Below are 27067 nucleotides of genomic sequence, written 5' to 3'. Positions count from 1 at the left end.
CTGACATCATTCATCTCCAGTGTTCAATGTCATTCAGACAAAGTGGTGTCCAGAACTAGACACAATTTTCAGACTGTGCCTGTAAAGACAGGAACACTGAGCTGTTTTGTCTTAAGACAGGAGATCACAAAGTGAGTCAAAGCCCACCTGCAGGCATTTTATTCCAGCGTGTGCAAGAAAGATCTTAACCACCACAAGCAGGACAGAATTTGCAGTATATGCTTACAGGTCTTACCTTTTCCTTAGCACTGATATACCTCATGGTAGTTACTAAAATTACTGATTTAATTGCACAGGCCTGGCAGATGTTCCCGTTACTGCAACCCTCTTGCCTAGCCTTCCCCAATCCCCTTCTCTGTATAATAGGGAATGGTGTATACCCCCAGACTGTTGAGCCACCTCCCCCATCATGCCTTTACTGTGCCCCCACTTCATTTTCACCCATTAGTCCCTGGGCAGAACGCATCTGGAGCATGCATACACTTTAACTCACTGGGAATTTGACAAAAATAATCTTGTGCTTTGCCCTTTGTGATGAGGACTTTTAATTCCTCTATCATTCTGGAACTTCAAATTCATTTATATTTTTGTTTTAATATTCATTCAATGTGTCTGGGCTTTGTAGGCTGAGCCAACATTTAATTGCCCTTGAGAAAATGGGGCAGAGCTGCCTTCTTGAGTTGTTGTAGTTCTTAAGGTGTGGGTATCCACAATGTGTATGTGTGTGAGAGAGAGATATCTCTCTCTCCCTCTCCCTCTCCAGGATTGACCAGGTGACAATGAAGGAACGGCTATGTATTTCCAAGTCACAATGGTATGCGGCTTGTTTGTAGACATCCATGTAGTCCTACGATTTTTCTGGCTTTGTCGCTGTAGCTGGTAGACATCATGGATTTGAAAGAGGCTGACAAAGGAGCCTTGCTGGGTTTCCCTTAGATGCTTCCTGGACCATGTACTACCTTGAGATACATTTTCCTGAAAACATTTACAGGAAAATAAAGAAATACAATAGAAATTATTAAAACCTATGTATTACTAAGACTGGCAAATAACTGGTGTGCAGAGGACAAAGTGTGCAAATTAAAATTTAAATAAATAAGCAAGCAAATAAATACATACAGGCATACTGAAAACATGAGGTGTAGAGACCTTGAGAGTGAGTCTGTAGGTTGTGGAAAATTCAGTGTTGAAGTGAGTGAAGTTCGACACTGATTCGGGAACCTGATGGTTGAAAAGTAATAACTGTTCCTGGACCTGGTGGAGTTGGACCCAAGGCTCCTATACTCCACTTTTGAGGAGGACTGAGTGAAGGTTGTGGATAGGACACTTATCAAGTAGGTTCTGTATCTTGCCTGGTATCAAGCTGCACTCTCTGGGGCAATTGGAAGGTATCTTGCTGGGTGCATCACAACTAGTATGGAAACACCAATGCCCACCAATAGAAAAACCTCCAAAAAAAAAGTAAATACAACTACAGCTATTCTATCACAGGATAAGCTCTCTCCACCACTAAGCACATCTGCAGGGAACGCTGCCATGAGAAAGCAGCATTCATCATCAAGCACCACCACCATCTAGGCTATGATTTCTTCTTGCTACCCCCATCGGTCAGTAGGAGCAGCAGCACTAGTCCCACACCACAAGGCTCAGAAATAGTTAATACACTACAAGCATCAGGTTCCTGCATCAGCATGGATGATTTCACTCACCTCAACTCTGATCTGATTCCACATCCTGAAGACTCACTTTCAAGAACTCTACAACTCATGTTCTCAATATTATTTATTATTATTTTTCATGTTTGCACAATTTGTTATCTTTTACACACTGGTTGTTTGTCAAGCTCAGTTTCTCTGTAGTTTTCCATTGATCTATTGCCTTTCTTTGTATCTGCTCCAAATGCCAGGATTCTTAGTCTCTGACCTGCTTTTCTAGACCGATTGTGTACCCGGCTACTTCATCAGTTTCCTGTCAATGATAACTGCCAGGTAATTCACTAATGGTAATGCTATTGAATGTCAGAAACTAATAGTTAGACTTTCTCTTTTTGGACATTGTAATTGCTGAATGCTTAAGTGACATGAATGTAAAATATTTGAGAACTCTCCTTCATTAATGCAGTTTACAGATTTAACTTGCCATGTCATGCCTTACAAACTTAATTGAGTTTTTTTTTAATGTGACAGAGGTGTTTGATGAGTGTAAGGCAGTAGACATTATCTACATGGATTCAAGTAAGGCATTTAATAATGTCCATTCATTGTAGGTTGATTAGGAAGATTAAGATGCATGGGATCCAAGGTGAATCACAAGTTTGCCTGTAGATGACAGAGTAAGTATAGAAGCCAGTTACTCCGAAATAAGGTACAAGGGATCTTACCTTCATGGGTAGAGGATTGAGTATAGAAGTAAGGAAGTCATGTTGCAGCTATATAAAACTTTGGGAGTATTATGCGCAGTTCTCATTGCCCAATTACAGGAAACGTAGAGATTCTGGAAAGGGTACAGTAGTAGCTCACCAGGATGCTGCCTGGATTTGAGGGTTCATGAAAAGTTGAACAAACTTGAGTTGTCTCCTTATAATGTCTGAGGGCATGTGAGACAGAGGATCTTAAAATTGAGAGGCATGGATAAGGCAGACAGTGAGAATCCTTTACCCAGGGTAGAAATGTCAAACACTAGATAATGTGTTTAAAGGTTAGATGGGGAAGTTTAAAGGTGACATGATGGGCACCTTTGTAGAGGTGCTTGAATGGGTTACCAAGGGTACCAGTGGAAGTTGGCAGTTTGGTGGAGTTTAAGATACTTTTAGTTAGATCAGCACATGAGAGACCAAAAGGCCTGCCCAGTACCGTACTGTTCTATGTTCACTTGACTCTTTTTGACATCTTGCCCCCCCTTTCTGGATCTGTTTCCATATCAAGAGATACGCTATCCATTGAGATCACTGTAAACCTACTGACTCCTACAGCTACCAAGACTCCTCCTCCCCCCACTGTCTCTTGCAAGGATACCCTCCCTTTCTCAGTTTCTCTGTCTCCACTGCATCTGTTCTTGAGATAAATCTTTCTACTCCAAAACATCATTCTCAGAATCAGGTTTAGTATCTGTGGCATGCCATGAAATTTGTTCACTTTGCAGCAAAATTATAATAATGTAATTATTATAACTGCTATAATAATAAAGAAAACACAATTACTCCAAGTATTAAATAGTTAAATTAAATAATTAACACAAAAATTTTAAAAAATATAGTGAGGTTGTGTTCATGGGTTTCATGTCCATTCAGAAATCGGATGGCAGAGAGAAGCAGCTGTTCCTGAATCATTGAGGGTGTGTCTTCAGGCTCCTGTACCTCCTCCCTGATGGCGGAGGTGAAGAAGCTGTTCCTGAATCGCTGAGTGTGTGTCTTCAGGCTTCTGTACCCCCTCCCTGATGGCAGAGGGGAAGAGGCTGTTCCTGAATTACTGTGTGTGTGCCTTCAGGCTCCTGTACCTCCTCCCTGATGGCAGAGGGGAAGAGGCTGGTCCTGAATCATTGAGTGTGTGCCTTCAGGCTCCTGTACCTCCTCCCTGATGGCAGAGGGGAAGAGGCTGTTCCTGAATCACTGAGTGTGTGCCTTCAGGCTCCTGTACCTCCTCCCTGATGGCGGAGGGGAAGAAGCTGTTCCGGAATCGTTGAGTGTGTGCCTTCAGGCTCCTGTACCTCCTCCCTGATGGCAGAGGGGAAGAAGCTGTTCCTGAATCATTGAGTGTGTGTCTTCAGGCTCCTGTACCTCCTCCCTGATGACAGAGGGGAAGAAGCTGTTCCTGAATCATTGAGGGTGTGTCTTCAGGCTCCTGTACCTCCTCCCTGATGTCAGAGGGGAAGAGGCTGTTCCTGAATCGTTGAGTGTGTGTCTTCAGGCTTCTGCACCTCCTTTCTGATGGTAGCAGTGAGAAGAGGGGCATGTCCTGGGCGATGGGGATCCTTAATGATGGACACTAGCTCCATTCCTTTAAGATGTCCTGAACACTATGGATGCTAGTGCCCATGATATAGCTGTATAAGCTGACAGCACTCTGCAGCTTGCTTCAATCCTGCGCAGTAGCCCCTCCATACCAGGCAGTGTTGCACCCAGTTAAAATGCTCTTCCAGGGACACGTGTAGAAATTTTCAAGTGTTTTAGGTAACACACCAATTCTCAATGCCCAGACAACGGTCCCAGGACTACCATCCTTCATCCGGGAAGGAGAGAAACCGGGGGCTAACTCCTTGCTTCACAACTCATGCCACTGAGTGCATCCAGGGACTGGGAAATGCGTATTGATTTAGGCCAGAAACTTACCTTCCCATCTGAAATTGCAACGATCAACCTGGTCCTTTGGTCCAGCTCCTGTTGGCGCGTCTTTATCATTGAGCTGACGGTCTCCTGCAAAGATGCTGTGGATGAGGCTTACAAACGCTAAAGGCTGCGATATGCCAGCTTTTCAGCTGAAGCAGAGGAACGAGGCTAGCATGTAATAGTCCGCCTGGTTGAGGTGGGGTGCAGGGGCTTTGTAGCCAGTTCCACCGTAAGGCTGCTGAGGGAAGTAGAAATCAGAGGGCAGGCCCATAGGAAGGCAATCAAAGCACTTGCTAATGCCACTGAAATGAGCAGTCACTGGCGGTGGCTGAAAAGAAGGGATGCTGTCTGAGCTGCAAGTGACCATCTAGAGACTAACCATGTGACACACACCAGGTCTGATCAGCCTGTGGTGGGCCTGCCTCGGCTGAGGGTGTCTTGTGATAAAAGGCTGAAACGCCCAGTAATGTCGAAGATGTGTCGTCATGGTAGTAACATCATCTAGTGGTCATCTTTAAGAACTATTTCCACTTAAATCAGGTGCAGTGCAGGAACTTTGTAATTGTAAAGATTGTAACATGCAGTCCTATTAATCAAACTCCTAATGAAATACGTGCTGTCTTTTGTAGCTGCATTGTTATGTTGGAGCCAGGTTAGATCCTCAGAGATATTGACACCCAGGAACTTGAAACTGTCCTCCCTCATCTTACCCTTTCTGAAGCCCACATTCAGTGGAGGTGTTATTTCCAATCCACACAGATTGTGGTATTCCGGTTAGGAAGTCACGGATCCAGTTGCAGAAGGAGGTACAGAGGCCCAGGTTCTGGAGCTTTTTGATCAGAACTGCAGGAACGATTGTATTAAACACCGAGCTGTAGTCAATAAACAGCATCCTGTCATAGCTATTTGTATTGTCCAAGACTGAGTGAAGAGCCAATGAGATTGTATCCACTGTAAACCTACTGTGGTGATAGGTAAATTGCAGTGGGTCCAGGTCCTTGCTGAGACATGAGATGATTCTAGCCGTGACCAACCTTTCAAAGCATTTCATCACTGTAGCTGTGAGTGCTAATGGACAATAGTCGTTCAGGCAGCTCACCCTGCTCTTCTTAGACACTGGTGTAATTGTTGCCCTTTTAAAACAGGAGGGAACCTTTGACTGTAGCACTGAGAGATTAAAAATGTTTCTGAACATCTCTGCCATTAGTTGGCACAGGTTTTCAGAGCCTTACCGGGTACTGCATCGACGTCGCCTTGCGAGGGTTCACCCTCTTGAAAGGCAGCCTGACGTCAGCTTCTGAGGCAGAGATGACAGGGCCACTGGGTGCTGCAGGAGTCCTCATAGCTGTAGTTTTATTCTCACTTTCAAGGCAAGCAGAAAAGGCTCCATCATTTCCGTCAGTTGCAATGTGATCCCAACACCAGCTGCATGTTCCCCTCCCTCTCTGCTGTCCATGAGGACCACCCTTTCAGCGATTCTCTGCTTTGCTCATTCTTCGCAATCCTCCGTCATCTTCCCCTGCAGACTGAGGTGCAATACCTGCCCCTACACTTCCTCCTCACCGTCATCCAAGTACGTAACAAAGCCCTTGCCAGTGATGCGACCTGGTCCAAATCAACAAGATCAAACACAGATTAAGTGACAGCTTTGCCAAGTTTTTCTGCACTTACCATCTTGAGCTCTTGGTTGAGGGTGGGGGGAAATGTAAATGTAAACAACTGAGTGGCATGAACACCCTTTTCCAATTTCAGGTAATCAGTTCTTTTCTCTCTCCTGATCAAGCCAAGTCCTCTACACACACTTCTTTTCAACCCCCAACCTCTCCACACCCTCCGCTACTTGGTTCCATCTGCCCATTACCCATACACCTAGCCCACTGATTCCTCATCTCCACTCCTACTGTTACCATTCCTCCATTTACTTCCTTTTTAAATCACATTCCATAATGTACAGTCCTTTGTTGCCTCCACCTACCACCTGAACACATTTACCAGTCAAGCCATCTTACCACTACCACCTGACGTCTCCTACCTCACCCCTGCCCTGTGCATACTGGCTATCTACACACACAGTCCTCACAAGGGGTTCAGATCCAACACATCCAGCATCTCCCTGCCTCCGCAGATGGCACCTAATCTGCTAAAGTATCTCCAGATATTTGACTGTTCTGTTCCAATTTCTCCAATGTCTTTAGTCTCCAGAATGTTTATATACTTTCAAAGGCGTGAAATCACAATACCTCACTTTGCTGTATCTGTATTTCACACTACGTTCCTCAACTGTATTGACAATATTCTGTGAAGATAGCTGCAGAATTTTCATTATCCATCTTCCTCATATCTACCTCCCCCTCCACACATAGGTCAGTGTCTCAGTCCCACCTGACTCCTCTTGCTCTTTGTGTAATCTCAAAAGATCCTTATTTTTGCTTGCCATTATACTTTCACACTCTCAGTACTTTCCAAATTTCCCTTTAAATTTTACCCTGACACTTTCTAAACCCCTACAGGCATCCTGCAATATTGAGCATTCAGTCTCTAATACAACCTTCCCACCTTCACTTTCTTCCATCCACTCTGCCTCTTGTCGTCCAGGTCTCTTTGGTTGAACATCTTTATCCTGGACCTGTTCCCTCTGCCTCCCAGTGCTCCAACACCCATTCAATTAACTGCTTCCTATTCATTTTCCGTAACCCACTGCTTCGTCTTGTAAAATTTGTTTCGCCTTAGTAAAGGAAATACGACTTCAATTTTATCTTCAGATGAATTTTACCTCCTGATGAAGGGTCTCAGCCCGAAACATCAGCTGTTTACTCTTTTCCTCAGATGCTGCCTGGTCTGCTGAGTTCCTCCAGTATTTTGTGCATCTTAGACCATCGGACATGGGAGCAGAATCAGGCCATTCAGCCCATCCAGTCTCCTCCACCATTCCATCAAAGCTGATTCTGGATCCCACTCAACCCCTATACTTGCCTTCTTGCCATATCCTTTGATGCCCTCACCAATCAGGAAACTATCAACTTCCACTTTAAATATGCCAACGGACTTGACCTCCATCACAGTATGTGGCAGAGCATTCCACAGATTCGCTGCTCTCAGGCTAAAAAAATTCCTCCTTACCTCTGTTCTAAAATGCCACCAGTCAATTTTTAGGCTGTGCCCGCTAGTTCTGGATACCCCCACCATTGGGAACATCCACCTTATATAGTCCTTTCAACATTTGGTAGGTTTCAATGAGATCCTCCCCTTAATAATTGTAAAAAAAAAATTAGAAAATTTATTTAATAATTAATAATATTTTTATATTAAATAAAATTTCCAATTTTTTTACGATTATTAAGAGTTGTGGTTTTTTGATTATATTGTGTATATATAACGGCGCAACATTTTACCTAGTCTGATGAAGGGTCTCGGCCTGAAACGTTGACAGTGCTTCTCCCTATAGACGCTGCCTGGCCTGCTGTGTTCCACCAGCATTTTGTGTGTGTTGTTGTTAATGTCGACAGTGCTTCTCCCTATAGATGCTGCCTGGCCTGCTGTGTTCCACCAGCATTTTGTGTGTGTTGTTGTTAATGTTGACAGTGCTTCTCCCTATAGATGCTGCCTGGCCTGCTGTGTTCCACCAGCATTTTGTGTGTGTTGTTGTTAATGTCGACAGTGCTTCTCCCTATAGATGCTGCCTGGCCTGCTGTGTTCCACCAGCATTTTGTGTGTGTTGTTGTTAATGTTGACAGTGCTTCTCCCTATAGATGCTGCCTGGCCTGCTGTGTTCCACCAGCATTTTGTGTGTGTTGTTGTTAATGTCGACAGTGCTTCTCCCTATAGATGCTGCCTGGCCTGCTGTGTTCCACCAGCATTTTGTGTGTGTTGTTGTTAATGTTGACAGTGCTTCTCCCTATAGATGCTGCCTGGCCTGCTGTGTTCCACCAGCATTTTGTGTGTGTTGTTATCATTTTACCTAACTGATTCTGACAATATATACACTTTTTTTTAAAACTGCTGTTATTTATGTCTTTTGTATTATCTGTTTGCTAAACTTCTCCTCTGATTTGTATATTCTTTACTGGGAAATCAATAAAAAGATAGAAAAATGAAATGAGATCCTCCTGCATTCTTCTAAATTCCAGTGAGCACAGGTCCAAAGCCACCGAACGCTCCTCATATGTTAACTCTTCATTCTCAGAATCATCCTCATGAACCTCCTCTGGACTCTCTCCAATGTCAAGACAACCTGTTTGAGATACCAGGTCAAAACTATTAACAATACTCCAAGTGCAGCCTGACTAGTGTCTTACAAAGCCTCAGCATTATCTCCTTGCTTTTATATTCTATTCCCTTTGAAATAAATGCCATTTGCCTTCTTTACCAGACTCAACCTATAAATTAACCTTCTGGGATTCTTGCATGCAGATTCCTAAGTCCCTTTGTACCTTCGATATTTCAATGTTCTCCCCATTTAGGTAACAGTCCACTTTATTGTTCCTTTTACCAAAATGCATGATCATACATTTCCCAACACAGTATTCCAGCTGCACAAGTCCTGCTGCAATCGCATTGCTTCTGCAGCATTACCTGCCCCTCCACCTATCTTCATATCATCTGCAAACTTTGCCACAAAGCCATCAATTCTATTATCTGAATCACTGACAAACAATGTTAAAAGTAGCAGTCCCAATACTGAGGAACACCACTAGTCACTGGCAGCCAACCAGAAAAGGCCCGGCTTTATTCCTTTTCACTGCTTCCTGCCTGTCAGCCATTCCTCTCTCCATGCCAGTATCTTTCCTGTAACACCATAGGATTTTATCTTGTTAAGCAGCCTCATGTGTGGCACTTTGTCAAATCCCTTCTTAAAATCCAAATAAATGACATCCACTGCTTCCTCTTTGTCCACCCTACTTGCTACTTCCTCGAAGAACTCTAATAGATTTGTCAGGCAAGATCTCCCCTGACAGCAACCATGTTGACTTTGACTTATTTTGTCATTAGACTAAGTACCTCGAAATCTCATTGTTAATAATACACTCCAACACTTTCCCAACCACTGAAGTTTGGCTAATTTCCATTATTTTGCTTTCCTCCCTTCTTAAAGAGTGGAGTGACAGTTTCAATTTTCCAGTCCTCCAGGACCATGCCAGAATCAAGTGAGTCTTGAAAAATCATGACCAATGCATCGGTTACCTCCTCAGCAACCTCCCTCAGGACTCTGGGATGTAGTCCATCTGGTCTAGGTAACTTAACCGTAAGACCTTTCAGTTTGCCCAGCACTTTTTCCTTTGTAATAGCATTGGCACTCACTCCTGCTCCCTGACACTCACGGACCTCTGGCACACTGCTTGTGTCTTCCACAGTGATGATTGATGCAAAGTATTCATTAGGTTCATCTGCCATTTATTACTACCCGACCAGCATTATTTTCCAGTGGTCCAATATTAACTCACACATCCTTTTTAACTCTTAATATAACTGAAAACTTTTAGTACCCTTCTTTATATTATTGGCTAGTTTGCCCTCATATTTTCTCATTCTCCTTCTTACAGCCTTTTAGTTGCCCTTTGTTGGATTTTAAAAACTTCCCAATCATCCTACTTCCCTCTCACTTTTGCTACCCTATATGACCTTTCCTGGGCTCTTATGTAATCTTTAACTTCCCTTGTCAGTCACAGATGCCTAACCCTGCCACTTGCAAACAACTTTGTCTGTGGACACATCTATCCTGTGCCTTGTGAACTATTCCCAGTAACTTCAACCACATCTGCTCTGCAGTCATCCCCACCAGCATTACCCAGTCCACGTGGGTAAGATCCTCGCTCATGACTCTGTAGTTCCATTCTGATACATAAGAAACAGGAGCAGGAGTAGGCCATCCGGCCCATCAAGCCTGCTCCACCATTCAATAAGATCACGACCGATCTGACCATGGACTCATCTCCACCTACTTGCATTTTCCCCAGAACCCTGAATTCCCCATACTATGCAAAAATGTATCCAATCTTGTCTTAAATAAATTTACTGAGATAGCCTCCACCGCTTCACTGGGCAGAGAATTCCACAGATTCACCACTCTCTGGGAAAAGCAGTTCCTCCTCATCCCCGTCCTAAATCTACTTCCCCAGATCTTGAGGCTATGTCCCCTGGTTCTAGTCTCACCTACCAGTGGAAACAACTTTCCTGCCTCTATCTTACAGACAATAGGTGCAGAAGTAGACCATTCGGCCCTTTGAGCCTGTACCGCCATTCTGAGATCATGGCTGATCAACTACTATCAATACCCGGTTCCTGCCTTGTCCCCATATCCCTTGATACCCCATCCATAAGATACCTATCTAGCTCCTTCTTGAAAGCATCCGGAGAATTGGCCTCCACTACCTTCCGAGGCAGTGCATTCCAGACCCCCACAACTGTCTGGGAGAAGAAGTTTTTCTTTAACTCTGTCCTAAATGACCTACCCCTTATTCTCAAACCATGCCCTCTGGTACTGGACTCTCCCAGCATCTGGAACATATTTCCTGCCTCTATCTTGTCCAATACCTTAATAATCTTATATGTTTCAATGAGATCCCCTCTCAATCTCCTTAATTCCAGCGTGTACAAGCTCAGTCTCTCTAACCTCTCTGCGTAAGACAGTCCAGACATCCCAGGAATTAACCTCTTGAATCTACACTGCACTTCCTCTACAGCCAGGATGTCCTTCCTTAACCCTGGAGACCAAAACTGTACACAATACTCCAGGTGTGGTCTCACCAGGGCTCTGTACAAATGCAAGAGGATTTCCTTGCTCTTGTACTCAATTCCCTTTGTAATAAAGGCCAACATTCCATTAGCCTTCTTCACTGCCTGCTGCACTTGCTCATTCATCTTCAGTGACTGATGAACAAGGACTCCTAGATCTCTTTGTATTTCTCCCTTACCTAACTCTACACCGTTCAGATAATAATCTGCCTTCCTGTTCTTACTCCCAAAGTGGATAACCTCACACTTATTCACATTAAACGTCATCTGCCAAGTATCTGCCCACTCACCCAGCCTATCCAAGTCACCCTGAATTCTCCTAACATCCTCGTCACATGTCACACTGACACCCAGCTTAGTATCATCAGCAAATTTGCTGATGTTATTCTCAATGCCTTCATCTAAATCATTGATGTAAATTGTAAACTATTGTGGTCCCAATACCGAGCCCTGTGGCACCCCACTAGTCACCACCTGCCATTCCGAGAAACACCCATTCACCGCTACCCTTTGCTTTCTATCTGCCAACCAGTTTTCTATCCATGTCAATGTCTTCCCCCTGATGCCCTGAGCTTTGATTTTACCCACCAATCTCCTATGTGGGACCTTATCAAATGTCTTCTGAAAATTGAGGTACACTACATCCACTGGATCTCCCCCGTCTAACTTCCTGGTTACATCCTCGAAAAACTCCAACAGATTAGTCAAGCATGATTTACCCTTGGTAAATCCATGCTGGCTCAGCCCAATCCTATCACTGCTTTCTAGATATGCCACTATTTCATCCTTAATCATATGTATCCCTTTCATAATTTTATATGTTTCTATAAGATCTCCTCTCATCCTTCTGAAATCCAGCAAGTACAGAGCCAGGTGACGCAATCTCTCCTCATCGTCTAACCCCCTCATCTCTGGAATCAACCTGATGAATATCCTCTGTACCACCTCCAAAGCCAGTACATCCTTCCTCAAGTAAGGAGGCCAGAACTGCACCTAGTACTCAGATGTGGCCTCACCAGTACCCTATACAGTTGCAACATAATCTCCCTGCTCTTAAATTCAATCCCGCTAGCAACGAAGGCCAACATTCCATTTGCCTTCTTGATAGCCTGCTGCGCCTGAAAACCAACCTTCTGCGATACATGCACAAGCACTCCCAAGTCCTTCTGCACTTCTTACAGCCTTTTCTTTTAGTTGCCCTTTGTTGGATTTTAAAAACTTCCCAATCACCCATCTGCCCACTCACTTCCTTCTTTTACCACTAAAATAATAATCTGATCTTCCATTTTTCTTTCCAAAGTGGATGACCTCACATTTACCAACATTGTACTCCATCTGTCAGACCCTTGTCCGCTTATTTAACCTATCTATATCTCTCTCCAGACTCTCCATAATCTTCCGCACAATTTGCTTTTCCACTCAATTTAGTGTCATCAGCAAATTTAGATATATTACACTTGGTCCCCTCTTTCAGATCATTAATTTAGATTATGAACAGTTGCTGGCCCAACACCGAACCCTGCGGCACACCGTTCACCACTGATTGCCAACCCGAGAAACACCATGTATCCCAACTCTCTGCTTTCTATTGGTTATCCAATTCTCTATCCATGCTAATACGTAACCTCCAAATCTATGCACCTTTATCTAATTGACAAGTCTTTCATACAGCACCTTATTGAATGCCTTCTGGAAATCTAAGTAAATAACGTCCCTCTGTTTCCCTCTATCCATTGCGCTTGTTATATCCTCAAAGAACTCCAGTAAGTTTGCCAAACAGGACCTGCCGTTGCTGAATCCACGCTGCATCTGCCTGACGGATCCATTTCTTTCCAGATGCCTCGCTGTTTCTTCTTTAATGATAGCTTCAAGCATTTTCCCAACTACCGATGTTAAACTAACTGGCCTATAATGTATATACTTTTTTGAACAATGGTGTGACAGTCACCTCCTTCCAGTCCGCCACGACTTGCCCAGAGTCCAGGGAATTTTGGTAAATTATCACCAAACACTCAACTATAACCTCTGCCTTTTTTTTCAGTATCCTGGGATGCATTTCATCAGGACCGGGGACTTGTCTAACATTTGGCCCACACGTTTGCTCAGCACTGCCTCTTCAGTGATAGTTCTTGTATCAAGGTCCTTACCTCGCGTTGTATCCATATCACCTCTTTTTGGCATGTTAGACGTGTCCTCCACCGTGAAAAGAGACACAAAATAGACATTCAAAGCCTCAACCATTTTCTCATCACCCAATATCAATCCCCCTTCTCATCCTCCAAGGAACCTACATTCACTTTGGCCATCCTTTTCCACTTTATACAATTATAAAAACTGTTACTATCCATTTTTATATTTTGTGCTGGCTTATTTTCATAAGCTACATTCCCTTTCTTTATTACTCACATAGTGGTCCTTTGTTGTTTTTTTTAAAGTTTTCCAATCTTCCAGTTTCCCACTACTCTTGGCGACCTGGTACACAGGAGCTTTTAGTTTGATGCCTACCTTTATTTCCTTAGTTATCCATGGCTGGCTCTCCCCAACTTTACTGTTCTTGCTTTTAACTTTTGTAAAGCACCATGAAAAGTCTCTTTGAATGTCTCCAACCATCCCACCATATAGCCTGTGTTCCCAGTCTACCCTATCCAACTCGTCACTCATCCCATTGTAGTCTCCATTGTTTAGGCATGATACACTAGTTTTAGACAGAACTATTGCACCCTCCGTTTGAATAAGAAACTCAATGATACTGTGATCACTCTTTTCAAGAGGACCCTTAACTACAAGATTGCTAATTTTACCTGTCTCATTGCACAGGACCAGATCCAAGATAGCATATTCCCTTGTAGGTTCAGTAACATGCTGTTCAAGAAAGCTATCATGTATGCACTCTATGAAGTCTTCCTCAAGACTGCCTCGACCAACTTGATTCACCCAATCTATGTGCAAGTTAAAGTTCCCCACCACAGACTCGATGGGCTGAATGTCCTACTTCTGCTCCTAGATATCTTCTGGTCTAATAACTGCTGTTCCATTCTTACATGCCTCAGATATTACTTGGTTTATTGTCTGCGCCAATGTAATGTTACTATAGGCAACTTCTGCCAGTGATTTTTTTCCTTTACTATTCCTAATCTCTACCCAGATGGAATCAACATTCTGCTCCTTAGATCTTACATAATCTCTCACTATCGCCATGATTTCATCCTAATTAACAGCGCTACCCCACCTCCCTTCCTATCCCCTGAACCACAGTTAGGTTGCTCATCCTTCCTACAGCCCCCACTCTCATCCACACAGGGAGCAGGAATCTCAGACCTGTTGGAGAAGCTCAAGGACTGAGGCTCCTCCAGCTCTGTCTCTGGGATCCCACTACCCGCCTCACTTGCAGTCACACCCTCTTGTCCCTGACCACAGACCGAATTTGAGGCAGCTCATCTAATGGGTGTGCCTACCTCCTGAAACAGAATCCAGGTAACTTTCCCCCTTCCTGATGTGCCGCAGTGTTTGAAGCTCAGATTCCAGGTCATTAACTTTGAGCCTGAGCTCTTCGAGCAGCCAACATTTGCTACAGATGTGGTCACCAGGAACCATGATGGGGTCCACGAGCTCCCACATCATGCAGCTACAGCGCATCACCTGATCCCGCATCATCCCTACTTTATTTAATTAGTGAGTTTTTATTCAACCACTACGAAAGCTTTACCCACTACTCAACTGTGCTTCCTCACCGAAGCCTCTTGAGCCAAAGACAGTAAACTCCCCTCTCTCCGCCTCTTGCGGTAAACTATACTGCAAAGCGACTTTTAGTCCTGCCTTGTTAGGCCGACAACTTCACCACTATTCTAATTATTGGTCTGCTTTTTTCTTTGGAAAAACATGCTAAACACCTCTAAAACCACTAGTGCTAGCAAACTGCTTATGCAAAGGTGAAAAAACCAGCCACACAAAACACGAGACAGGTTAAAAAAACAATTCCTTTGCAACCCCTGTAAGGCAACCAAGTACAAGCTAAATAAGCACTTGCATCCAAAGTTTAAAATAAGACCAAAGAATACTACAGTCCAAACCAATCGAACCTCTTTCTTACACTCACTCACTCTCACAATCTCCCAAACAGCGTGCACAGTCAGATCATCATCTGCTACACCAGCACCAACCCAGAAGTCCAACAGCTTAACCTGGAAGATCAGCAAGCTTCTCAGTCATGCGACTTATGCTGCCCCCTCTCAAATTGGAGTATGGATTCAATCATCATCACTGCCTCCTAAGCGTTCCTTTACATTAAGCTCCCAGATATGATCTGGGACAACACCCAATCTAAGATAGCCTATCCTTAGCAGGCTCAAGCAGCTCTAAAGTCATCTCGTAGGCATTCAACAAATTCTCCTGCTTGTGATCTGACACAAACCTGATTTTCCAAATTCCCTTGCACATTGAAACCCCCCATTATAATTGCGACATTACCCTTTTCCAGCTCCCTTTGCAATCTCAACCCCACATCTTGGCTACTGTTGGAGGCCGATATATGATTTCCATAATGGTTTTTCCTCACCCTTGCAGTTTCTAACTCCACAAAGATTCAAAGTTTTCTGACCATTCTTTCAGCCACGATTCAGTGATACCCACATCATATCAACCAATCTCTAACTGCGCCACGAGTTCATCCACCTTATTGCGAATGCTACACGCATTTAAATACAGCACCTTCAGTCCTGCATTCTTCCCCTATTGAATTTTGCTCCGATGGTACAATTTAACCCTTTACTCTGCCTGCATTTGTACCCAATCATTGGCTTGTCCTTCCTTACATTCACGTTACATCCATCATCTACTTGTAAACCTGCTGGCTCACCCTCAGCTCTATCGTACTGGATCCCACCCCCTACCATATTAGTTTAAACCACTCCCAACGGCTCTCGTAAACCAGCCCATGAGAATATTGGTCCCCCTCAGATCCAAGTGCAACCCGTCCCTTTTGTACAGGTGCCACCTGCCCCAGTAGAGGTCACAATTATCCAGAAATCTGAACCCCTGCCCCCTGCTCTAATTCTTCAGCCACACATTTATCTGCCACCTCATTCTATTCCTATCCTCACTGTCGTATGGCACAGACAGCAACCCTGAAATTACTACCCTTGAGGTTCAGCCTCTCAGCTTCCTTCCCAATTCCCAGTATTCTGTCTTCAGGACCTCTTCCCTTTTTCTACTTTAGAACCAATATGTACCACGCCTTCTGGCTGCTCACCCTCCTTTTCAGGATAATCATGGACACTCTCAGAAACATCTCTGGCTCTGGCACCTGGGAGGCAAACTACCATCCAGGTTTCCTTTTTGCACCCACAGAATTGCCCATCTGTCCCCCCCCCCAACTATAGAGTTCCCCATTACTGCTGCCAGCCTCTTCAGTTCCCAACCCTTCTGAGCCTCAGGGCCAGACAGTGCTGGAGGCAGAGCCGCTGGTGCTTCCCCCAGGTAGGTCCCCTACCCAACAGTACTCAAAATGGAGTACTTATTGTTAAGGGGGGCGGCCACATGGGTGATCTCCACTCTCTGACGCTCGCCCTTCCCTCTCCTGACAGTCACCTGTCTCCTGTCGCCTCGGGGTGACCATCCTGTCCATCACCTCACTTTCCCTGACAAGCCGAAGGTCATTGATCTGCAGCTCCTGTTTCCTAACACGGGAGTCTAAGTAGCTGCATCTTGAGGAGGCTGGCACCTGACACCCAGAACAAAACACTGGCTCTGTAGATATCTCTAGTCTCTTAATAAGGAATGAAATTTACCTTTCCCTTCCCTCCGCCTGTTGAGCCGAAGCCCAACACTCTGACTCAGACCACTCCGACCACGACCGCTCTTTTATGCAGACTTAAAAGTTTTCTAAAAACTCTTTTATGGAGACTTTTTACAGCTCTTCGCCGGACTTGCGCGTCTGCACCGTACTCGAAAAGATCTCTGTTCTTTTCGCACAGCAATAGTGAAAATTTCAATACTCCCTGAGCCCTTCACATCACTCCCTCACAACCAGGCCCTTTCACACCTCCCAATCCTCTGGTCAACCCACCCCCACCCCCAACCACAAACCCGCCCCTCCGGACTCAGACGGCGGGCTGACCTCACGCGCCTGCGCACTCGTATCGCTGCCGAGAACGCCGGCCCCGGACATGCGTCCCCCGTCGGAAGCCGGCCGAGCGAGCCGCGCCTGCGCAACGCGGTGACCCGGGTCCGTGTGCTGGGGGTCGCCACTTCCCTGGGGCGATCCTGTGGCTTGCTCGTGTCCCGGAATCCAGTCCAGCAGAACTGACTGGGGGGGGGGGGGGGTTCATTAGTTATTTTTTGGAGAACGAGGTGAGGTGCATATTGAAGGGAGATGCATCATTTGTCCTTTAACTCCATTCCTTCCCACCATCCAGGAATCTGAACAGCTTCCAGGGAATCAGCGATTCACTTATAAATAGGAGCAGGAGTCGGCCATCCGGCCCGTGGAGTCTGCTCCGCCATTCAGTAAGATCATGGCTGATCTGACCATGGACTCATCTCCACCTGCCTTTTCCCCAGAACTCTAAATTCTCCTACTATGCAAAAATCTATCCAACCTTGCCTTAAATATATTAACTAAGGTAGCCTCCGTTGCCTCATTGGGCGGAGAATTCCACAGATTCACCACTCACTGGGAAAAGCAGTTCCCCCTCATCCCCGTCCTAAATCCACTCCCCCAAATCTTCGGTCTATATCCCTTAGTTCTTTTCTCACCTTCCAGTGGAAACAACTTTCCTGCCTCTGTCTTATCTGTCCCTTTCATAATTTTATGTTTCTGTAAGATCTCTCATCCTTCTGAATTCCAGAGAGCACAGTCCCAGGTTACTCAATCTCTCCTCATAGTCTAACCCCTCATCTCTGGAATCAACCTGATGAATCTCCTCTGCACCACCTCCAAAACCAGTACATCCTTCCTCAAGTAAAGAGGCCAGAACTGCACCTAGTACTCCAGCTGCGGCCTCACCAGTACCCCGTACAGATGCAGTATAACCTCCCTGCTCTTAAATTCAGTCCCTCTAGCAATGAAAGCCAACATTCCATTTGCCTTCTTGATAGCCTGCTGCATCAGCAAACCAACCTTTTGCGATTCATGCACAAGCACTCCCAAGTCCCTCTGCACAGCAGCATGCTGCAATATTTTACCACTGAAATAATAATCTATTTTTCCTTCCAAAGTGGATGATCTCACATTTCCCAACATTGTACTCCATCTGCCAGACCCTTGCCCACTCACTTAACCCATCCATATCTGTCCGTAATGTCTGCACAATTTAGTGTCATCAGCAAACTTAGATACCTTATACTCAATCTCCTCTTCCAGATCGTTAATGTATATCATGAACAGTTGCAGGCCCAGTACTGACCCCTGTGGCACACCGCTCACCACAGATTGCCAACCAGAAAAACACCCAAACTCTCTGCTTTCTATTGGTTAACCAATTTTCTATCCATGCTAATACTTCACCCCCAACTCTATGCATCCTTATCTTATGGATAAGTCTTTTATGTGGCACCTTATGGACGCTTTCTTGAAACCCAAGTACAGTAAATAACATTCATCTGTTCCCATTTATCCACTCTGCTTGTTATATCCTCAAAGAACTTCAGAAAGTTTGTCAAACAAACAGGACCTGCCTTTGCTGAACCCATGCAGCATCTGCCCAAAGGATCCATTTTTTTTCCAGATGCCTCTCTTTTTCATCTTTAATGACAGCTTCAAGCATTTTCCCAACTATAGAAGGTTACCAGCAAGTAAGTGGGGATTAGGGATGCTGGAACTCCCTGAGAGCCAGAGCAGACTCAACAGGCACAGTTCAAAGGCAAGGGCTTTCAACCTGGGATCCACAGCTCCCTTGCTCAGTGATATTGGTCCATTCCATTAAAAAAAAGGCTGGACACTCCTGGTCCAAAGTAACAGACATAAAATGCTGGAGAACTTGGCAGGTCAGGCAGCATCCGTGGAAATTAATAAACAGTCAGTATTTCAGGACTGGAAAGGAAGGGGGAAGCTGCCAGACTATAAAGGGAGGGAAAGGAGGACATGCCAGGAAATGGGTGAAGCCAGACGGGTGGGGGAAGGCAGATGAATTATTAACCATGGGAGGTGATAAGTGGAAAATGTAAATGGCTGGAGAAGAAGGAATCAGAGAGTGGAACAAGGGAGGAAGAGAAAGAGGAGGGGCAGCAGGGGGATATAATGGGAAAGTGAGGAGAAGAGTATGGGGCCAGAGTGGAGATTGAAGGGACAGCGGACAAATTACAGGAGGTTGGGGGAAAATCAATGTTCATGTCATCAGCTTGGAGGCTACCTAGATGGAACTAGAAATGTTGCTCCTCCAACCCGAGAGTGATCTCCTTGTTTCAGAAGAGGAAGCCATGCACCAATATGTAGGAATGGGTCTGGGGATAGGAATTTAAATGGTTGGCCACTGGGAATTCCTGTTTTTGTGAAACGGAGCAGAGGAGCTCAACAAAACAGTCCGCCAACCTGCGTCAGGTCTCGGAGCACTGGGCAAGTAGACGAGCCCAACCGATGCGCTGGTGAAGTGCTGCCTCACCTGTCGGGCAGGTGTAGCACTTGTCTACCTGTGCTGTGAGTAAATATGAAAGGTCAGGAGACAGAGAATTTAACAGCTTGCACACCTTTACTGTTCAGTTGTTTTGTTGTATTTTGTCTAAACTATGAACCAATAACACTTTGGGGGGGACTTCGGCTTTCCTACACTAAATTACCACTTTATTACATACATCTGTACACCTGATCATTAATGCAAATATTTAATCTGCCAATCAGGTGGTGGCAGCACTCAATGCATAAAGCATGTAGACATGGTTAAGAGGTTGTTGTTCAGACCAAACATCTGAATGGGGAAGAAATGTGATCCAAGTGATTTTGGCCAGGGAGTGTTTGTTGGTGCCAGACAGGGTGGTTTGAGTATTTTCACATAGCTTCTAGAGTTTACAAAGAATTGTGCGAAAAGCAAAAAAAAAAATCCTGTGAGTGGCGGTTTGTTGGGTGAAAATTACCCTGTCAGTGAGATGGCTAGCCTGTTTCAAGCTGACAGAAAGACAACAGTAACTCAAATAACCACAAGTTACATCAGTAGTGTGCAAAAGATTATCTCTGGTTGCACAACACCTTGAATGTTGAAATAGTTTGGCTACAGTAGCTGAAGACATGAACTTACATAAACCACATGTACCAAGTAAATTGGCCACCAGTACAAATACAACAAGGCGAGTGGAGTGGAGTGTTTGAACAGGGCAAGTGGAGAGGGCAGAGATTCTGCCAGGGGACCTGATGGCCTGAGTTCATTAGGACTCCTTTTATTGAACACGTTGTTGATTGCAGGGACATCAACCTGAAACAAGAGTGTTTAAAACAGAACTGATTTATTAGTAACATACAGAATATTAAATTCCAGTTCAGTTATTAGGGGCAGAAACATCAGCATAAACAATACAAAACCACCTATAGAAACCAGGGTGTATTAAGCACCATAAATAATTGCGTAATATAATCCCTGCTCTCATCTGTGACCCTTCATTTTAGCAGATGCATTGGTAATGTACTCAGTGTATGGCATATTTAAACATTTTGTTCAGTGTCTCAGCATATTGGAAGACTGAATAAATCTCTTCTCACACCGAGAAAGTGCACAGACTCCCTCCCGTGTGAACTTCCCAGTTACCCTGATTGAGCAAATCCCGTCCCACATTCAGATATGGTGAACAGCCTCTCACCAGGGTGGACCTGCTGGCGCTTTAGCAGTTTGGATCGTTGGGTGAACCCCTTTCACATTTGGAGCAGATGGAAGGCCTGACTCGCTCCAAAGTTCTAACTAAGGGTTTCGGCCCAAAACGCCGACTTTATCCTTTCCACAGATGCTGCCTGACCTGCTCAAGCCGCGTTTTGTATGTCTTACGCTGGATTTCCAGCAACTGTAGCTTCTCTTGCGTTTATGATTCACTCCAGTGTGAATTTGCTGATGATTCAGTGAGATGACTCGGTGAGTCCCCTCACACACTCAGAACAGGTGGGCAGCCTCTCTCCACTGTGAGCTTGCCAGTACGTCAGCAAGTGGGATGACCGAGTGAACAAGTTTCCACATTCATTGCAGGTGAATGGCCTCAGTCTGGTGTGAACTCACTGATGTTCCAAAGGCTGGATAATTGACTGAATCCCCTCCCACGTTTGGAGCAGGTGAATGACCTCTCCCCAGTGTGAACTTGCTGGTGTGTCAGTAGGTGGGATGACCAGATGAGTCCTTTCTACACTGCAAGCAAATGAATGATTTCTCCCCGATTCGGTCTCATTACTGTCTCAGTGGTTCAGATGGCATTGCGAATTTATGACACACGTCGAGCAGATTATCCAGTAAAGAGTGCTAGTTTGTTCTCAAGGACCTGGATCAATGGTCTGAGGAAAATGGGTCGAGAGAGTAGAGGGAAGTGGTAACCTGAGGGTTGGGTGAATGCTGTCAGACAGATTGGACCATATAGGAAAGGGAGACAGAGGAAGGTGGATGATGGATTGAGGCAAACGAAAAATAAGAGGAGGATCATGATAGCTGCTAAGAAGGAACACAAGGAATACCAGTGCTGAAATCTATTAAAACCATGCAGTACATCTGACCTACCCACTGCAGCTCACTAGGGAGGAACTTCTGACATCACATCCAGTCTCTGGTATCCATGTATGTGTTCTCCAATCATTCGACCACCATAGGTAGCTTTCTTTGCCAAGGGGTTTCTGGGTATTTATGGCTGCCATGACTCTACCGTAAGCAACATCCGCAGCTCTTTGACAAATGCTTCACCTGCATGCTAAGGGAGGTAGGAGCAGTTCCAGCCTATCCTTCCATTCAGTGCCATTACGGCCAACTCGTGACCCAGCTCCAAATTACAACCATCCTTTGCTTAACAAATTCACCCAACATCAAATTTCTACCTGAAAAGTTATTGCAGCCTTTTACCACATCATTCGCAAAAAATCTGATTGCCTGGTGCTTGCTCCAGCAGAATTATCTCCCACACTACCTTTGTTATAAAATCTTCAATTAAATTATCCTTTAAATAACAAATATGCAGGAAACATACTGGGTGTTAAAGATCAAGGTGATATATTCTTGACTTGTCAAGAATAAACTCTAATCAAGGACATAAACATCAGCAGGATGAACCCAGACCAAGACAATGCCCATGGTCAACTCCTGGATATCATCAGTGGCAATGACAGGAATCTCCACCTTCTGCAGTCACTCATTGACTCACCGGTGATTCTGCAGACTGGATGACCCTTCCCACACTCACAGCCGGTGAATGTTATCACCTCAGTGTCAACTCACTGATGACGCCACGGACTGGATTGTTTGGTGAACCCCTTCCCACACACAGGATAGATGAATGTTCATTCCGTAGTGTGAACTCGCTGATGATTCTTCAGGTGGGAAGACTGGGAGAATCCCTTCCCGCACTCTGAGCAGGTGAACGGCCTCTCCCCAGTGTGAACTCGCTGGTGCGTTTTTAGGTTGGATGACTGGGTGAATCCTTTCCCACACACAGAGCAGGTGAACGGCCTCTCTCCAGTGTGAACTCGCTGGTGTATCACCAGGATGTCTGACCGACTGAAACCCTTCCCACACTCAGAGCAGGTGAATGGCCATTTCCCAGTGTGAACGCGCTGGTGCGCCATCAATTTGTCAGACCGTGTGAAACACTTCCCGCACTCAAGGCAGGTAAATGGTTTCTCTCCAGTGTGAACTCGCTGGTGTATCACCAAGCTTCCCGACCGAATGAATGCCTTCCCACACTCGGAGCAGGTGAACAGCCTCTCCCCAGTGTGATCACGCTGGTGCGTTTTTAGGTTGGATGACTGTGTGAATCCTTTCCCACACACAGAGCACGTGAAGGGCTTCTCCCCGGTGTGACTTCGGCGGTGAGTTTTTAGGTTGGATGACTGGGTGAATCCTTTCCCACACACAGAGCACGTGAATGGCTTCTCCCCAGTGTGAACTCGCTGGTGTATCACCAGACTATCTGAGCGAATGAATCCCTTCCCACACTCAGAGCAGATAAATGACTTCTCTCCAGTGTGAATTCGCTGGTGTTTTTGCAGGTCCGAACACTGAGTGAATCCCTTCCCGCATTCAGAGCAGGTGAAGGGCCTCTCCCCAGTGTGGCTTCGGTGGTGAGTTTCCAGGTGGGAAGGAGAAATGAATCTCTTCCCACAGTCCTCACACTTCCACGGTTTCTCCCCAGAGTGACTGATCTGGTCTCTTGTCAGTGTGGATGCTTGACTGAAGTCCTGCTCACACTCAGAACACGTTGGCCATTTCTCTCCACTGTCAGTGGAACTTTCTGCTTCCACGTACAAAGTCTGCGGATGTTCAGAACCCGGCGGATTGAGTGACTCTTGCAGGCTGTGATCTGTTGTTTGGTTTGAGCTTCCCGTCAGTGAATCCTCCATTACTGACCACCTGTGAAATTAATTTAAATAGAGTGTGAGAGAGAAAGGCAAGTTCTGAAATTTAGACAACTATGTCCACATCAGAGTGAAGAGATGCTGAAACTGGTGGATTATTATAATACACATACCACCAGGCTCTAGGGCAGCTTCTACCCCCTTTCATAAGACTATTAAATAACTCCCTGGACTCTGACCTCACCGTCTACCTTGTTGGTTACCTGCACTGCACTTTTGTCGCAGCTTACACTATATTACTGTTGTGTTACCTTGCTCCACCTCAATGCACCGTGTAATGAATTGATCTGTAGGAACAGTATAGAGGACAAGCTTTTCACTGTACCGCAGTATATTTAACAACAATAAACCGATAGCAACAACCTACCAGGCCGTGCCAGGAAGGTACTGAGGTCGAGTATTCACCTTCTCATCAAGAGGTCCATTCATGAGTTGGATAGCAGCCAGGTAGAAGCTGTCCTGGAGACTGGTGGCGTGTGCTTTCTGGCTTTTGTATCTGCCCAAAGGAAGAGGGGACAAAAGGGAATGCCTGGGGTGGGGGGGGGCTTTGATTCTGCTGGCTGCTTTACCAAGGCAGTGAGAAGTGTAGACAGAGTCCGTGGAGGGGAGGCTGGTTTCTGTGATGTGCTGAGCTGTGTTCACACTCTCTGCAGTGTCACTGCTATACCAAGCTGTGATGCACGTGGACGGGATGCTTTCTTTGGTGCGTCTATCGACACTGGTGTGCGTCACAGGGACACGCTGAAGGTCTACCCTCCTAAGGAAGTATTGAGGAAACATGTTCTTGCTATCAAGGTAGTGCAATAAAGCTTTCCTACGAATGAAGAATTTGCTGCGGTGTGTTAGTCAGGGTGTGACATGCAACAAACAAAATTCAACAACTCTAAAGAACAATATAAAAATAAATTAAATAAAAATAAAAAAGAGGAAAAGAGCTAATTGAGTTAGAGGTTAAAGTTTGAATTTGGAATATAATGTGCATAAATAAATATATTAGCATGTACCAGCATTTTGCTTTACAATGTAACAACATTATAAAAAAATAATTTGAGGTGTCTACAGTGTACAGCAGTGATGGGGTTGGGTAATAGAGTGGGGATAACTGGAATTGTTGATCAAATTAACTGCCAAGGCAAACTTTTCACTGCATCTCAGTACACATGACAGTAATAAACTTATACCAGTTCTCACCTGATTCACTTATATCGTTAGGAGGAAGCAAGATTTCCTGCACGTCTGACCCACACCCAGACTCAGAGCCCCCTGAGTAAAACAGGCAATAACTGCAAGTATGGTGACTGGTCAGAGCTGGTTTCATTATAACTCTTCTCTCTTCTCACCACGTCTCGTTCTCCTATTCCTCCTCAATCTCTCGCCACGTATGAATTTATTTTCACAGCCACTCCCACCATCTGCCTGTCCCCCTGGCCTTTTGACACTGATCATCGCATCACTGAGCAGGTATCAGCTGATTGTTTCCCTGTTTCACTTTCCTCCCTCTATATGAGACTTCTCCCTGTGTATCCATCCTCGAATCACGCTGATGGGTCCATGGCTACTGATCTGCTAAATCACCCAGCCCAGTCATCATTAACTATCATCATTGAACCCATCAAAATCATTCCCTCATCTCACTCTCCCACATTGTTGTTTATTTTTGGTTTCTGGGGTCTGTGCCAATTCACCTTTTCACCATTCAGTCCCAAATGTTGACCCCCCATTAACTTTTTATCCAAAGACCTGACACTTTGCAGTGTCTAAACCATAATGAACAAAACCCAGTATATTTCATTACCCTGTAGGTCTGCAATCTTCACAGGATGATTCAAGGACTCACTGACCCAGATAACTTGGAGTGACCCCTGAGATTCTCCAGCCGTTCATTCACCCTGTTTGTCTTCCTCTCTCTAGCAGACTCCGCCAGAGCATCTCAAACCCATGTCACAGTGCAGCTCTCTCCCTGGGACTCCTCGTTTATTCCTTCACTCAGCTGCAGATCTCTGGAACAGAAGCTCCAGCTTTTCACTGATTTCCATTGGCCAATTAATGGAAACCAGCCAGTTAAACCCCAGGAGCCCAAACCCATCTGATCTGTCCACCCCTGCTAGGGTGTACGGTGGCCTGGTTGGAACACACTGTCCTTGGTCATCAGCATTCTGAAGGACACAGGGTTATGAAGCTGGGGCCTCACCTGAACCTCCATGAATTATACAGGTCACTGATGAGTCACAAACCCCGTTCCTTCCTTCACAGATGCTGACTTCTAATTTTTTCTAGCATTTGCTGTTTCTGTTCCACTGACCAGGTTGATCTGTGGTCTCCAGAACAGAATGCTAAACGTATCTCTAAGGTTTTACCTTACTGAGATTCTACGTGGAATAGACCCTTCTGACACACCTCCCAGCAATCCCCTAATTTAATCCTAGCTTAATCACGGGACAATTTAACAATGACTAATTAACCTGTCATCCAGTACATCTTTTGGACTGTGGGAGGAAACCGATGTGGTCGCAGAGAGAACACACAAACTCCTTACAGCGGCAGGAATTGAACCCGGGTGGCTGGTGCTGCAAAGCGTTGCGATAACCGCTACGCGATTGTGCCGCGCCACACTCAGCATTTCCGTTCATCCCACCCACTTCAAAACTGTGGAAGGAGGGAATCGCACAACAGGGGACGGGTGTGCCATCAAATATCAGAGACTTGTAGGAAGAAGCAGCACAGAGAGTGTTGGACTCACCCAGTAGGTCACGGGCTCATCCCATTACAGGTATGCCGTGGTTCCGCCAGCTGTGCCACTCTGTACTCCTGTTTCTACAGCACGTTGGCAGCAAGATCTGGAATGGCAGACACACGCATGGTAGCTCACTGGGGTCTCTCAATAGAAATACCTGCCAACAACACTGTTCAGTTCAATGTCCTCACTCAAAATGAACGTTCTCTCAATGCCGTACAGGAGTTTTAACCATGTGCGGGTCATTGGAGCTAGGCAGAAGAACAGTCTGCACAGACTGGATGGGCCATAGGTCCTGTTTCTGTGCTGTAGTACACCATGACGAAAACATAGAAACATAGAAAACCTACAGCACAATACAGGCTCTTCGGCCCACAAAGTTGTGTTGAACATGTCCTTACCTTAGAAATTACTAGACTTACCCATAGCCCTCTATTTTACTGAGCTCCATGTACATCTCCAAAAGTCTCTTAAAAGACCCTATCGTATCCACCTCCACCACCATTGCTGGCAGCCCATTCCAAGCACTCACCACTCTCTGTGTAAAAAACTTACCCTTGACCTCTCCTCTGTACCTACTCCCCAGCAACTTAAACCAGCAACCATTTCAGCCCTGGGAAAAAGCCTCTGACTATCCACACGATCAATGCCCCTCATCATCTTGTACACCTTTATCAGGTCACCTCTCATCCTCTGCCGCTCCAAGGAGAAAAGGCCGAGTTCACTCTACCTGTTTTCATAAGGCCTGCTCCCC

At 45.3% G+C, this 27067-nt stretch overlaps 1 protein-coding gene and 1 long non-coding RNA gene across 2 annotated transcripts in view; both read right to left on the bottom strand.

The window, feature by feature from the left end:
* Positions 1-7671, bottom strand: part of LOC132381670 (uncharacterized) — a 33045-nt gene extending 25374 nt beyond the window's left edge. Inside the window, exon 1 of the long non-coding RNA XR_009508107.1 lies at positions 5557-7671. This is a non-coding gene — a long non-coding RNA (uncharacterized LOC132381670). The remainder of the gene's footprint in view (positions 1-5556) is intronic.
* Positions 1-27067, bottom strand: part of LOC132381585 (zinc finger protein 420-like) — a 96531-nt gene that overhangs the window by 63674 nt on the left and 5790 nt on the right. The window contains exons 2-7 of the mRNA XM_059951079.1: positions 26320-26416; positions 22512-23574; positions 17141-17360; positions 5875-5929; positions 5557-5686; positions 4328-4411 (exon numbers count right to left, since the gene is read on the bottom strand). Coding sequence (XP_059807062.1) covers positions 4328-4411; positions 5557-5686; positions 5875-5929; positions 17141-17360; positions 22512-23564 — 1542 coding nt within the window. The 5' untranslated portion in view covers positions 23565-23574; positions 26320-26416. The remainder of the gene's footprint in view (positions 1-4327; positions 4412-5556; positions 5687-5874; positions 5930-17140; positions 17361-22511; positions 23575-26319; positions 26417-27067) is intronic.

Source organism: Hypanus sabinus, chromosome 26, assembly GCF_030144855.1.
Source record: "Hypanus sabinus isolate sHypSab1 chromosome 26, sHypSab1.hap1, whole genome shotgun sequence".
NCBI classification, from domain to species: Eukaryota; Metazoa; Chordata; class Chondrichthyes; order Myliobatiformes; family Dasyatidae; genus Hypanus; species Hypanus sabinus.
Note: the sequence above shows the minus strand (reverse complement) of the source record. Positions and strands in the feature narration are given on the sequence as shown.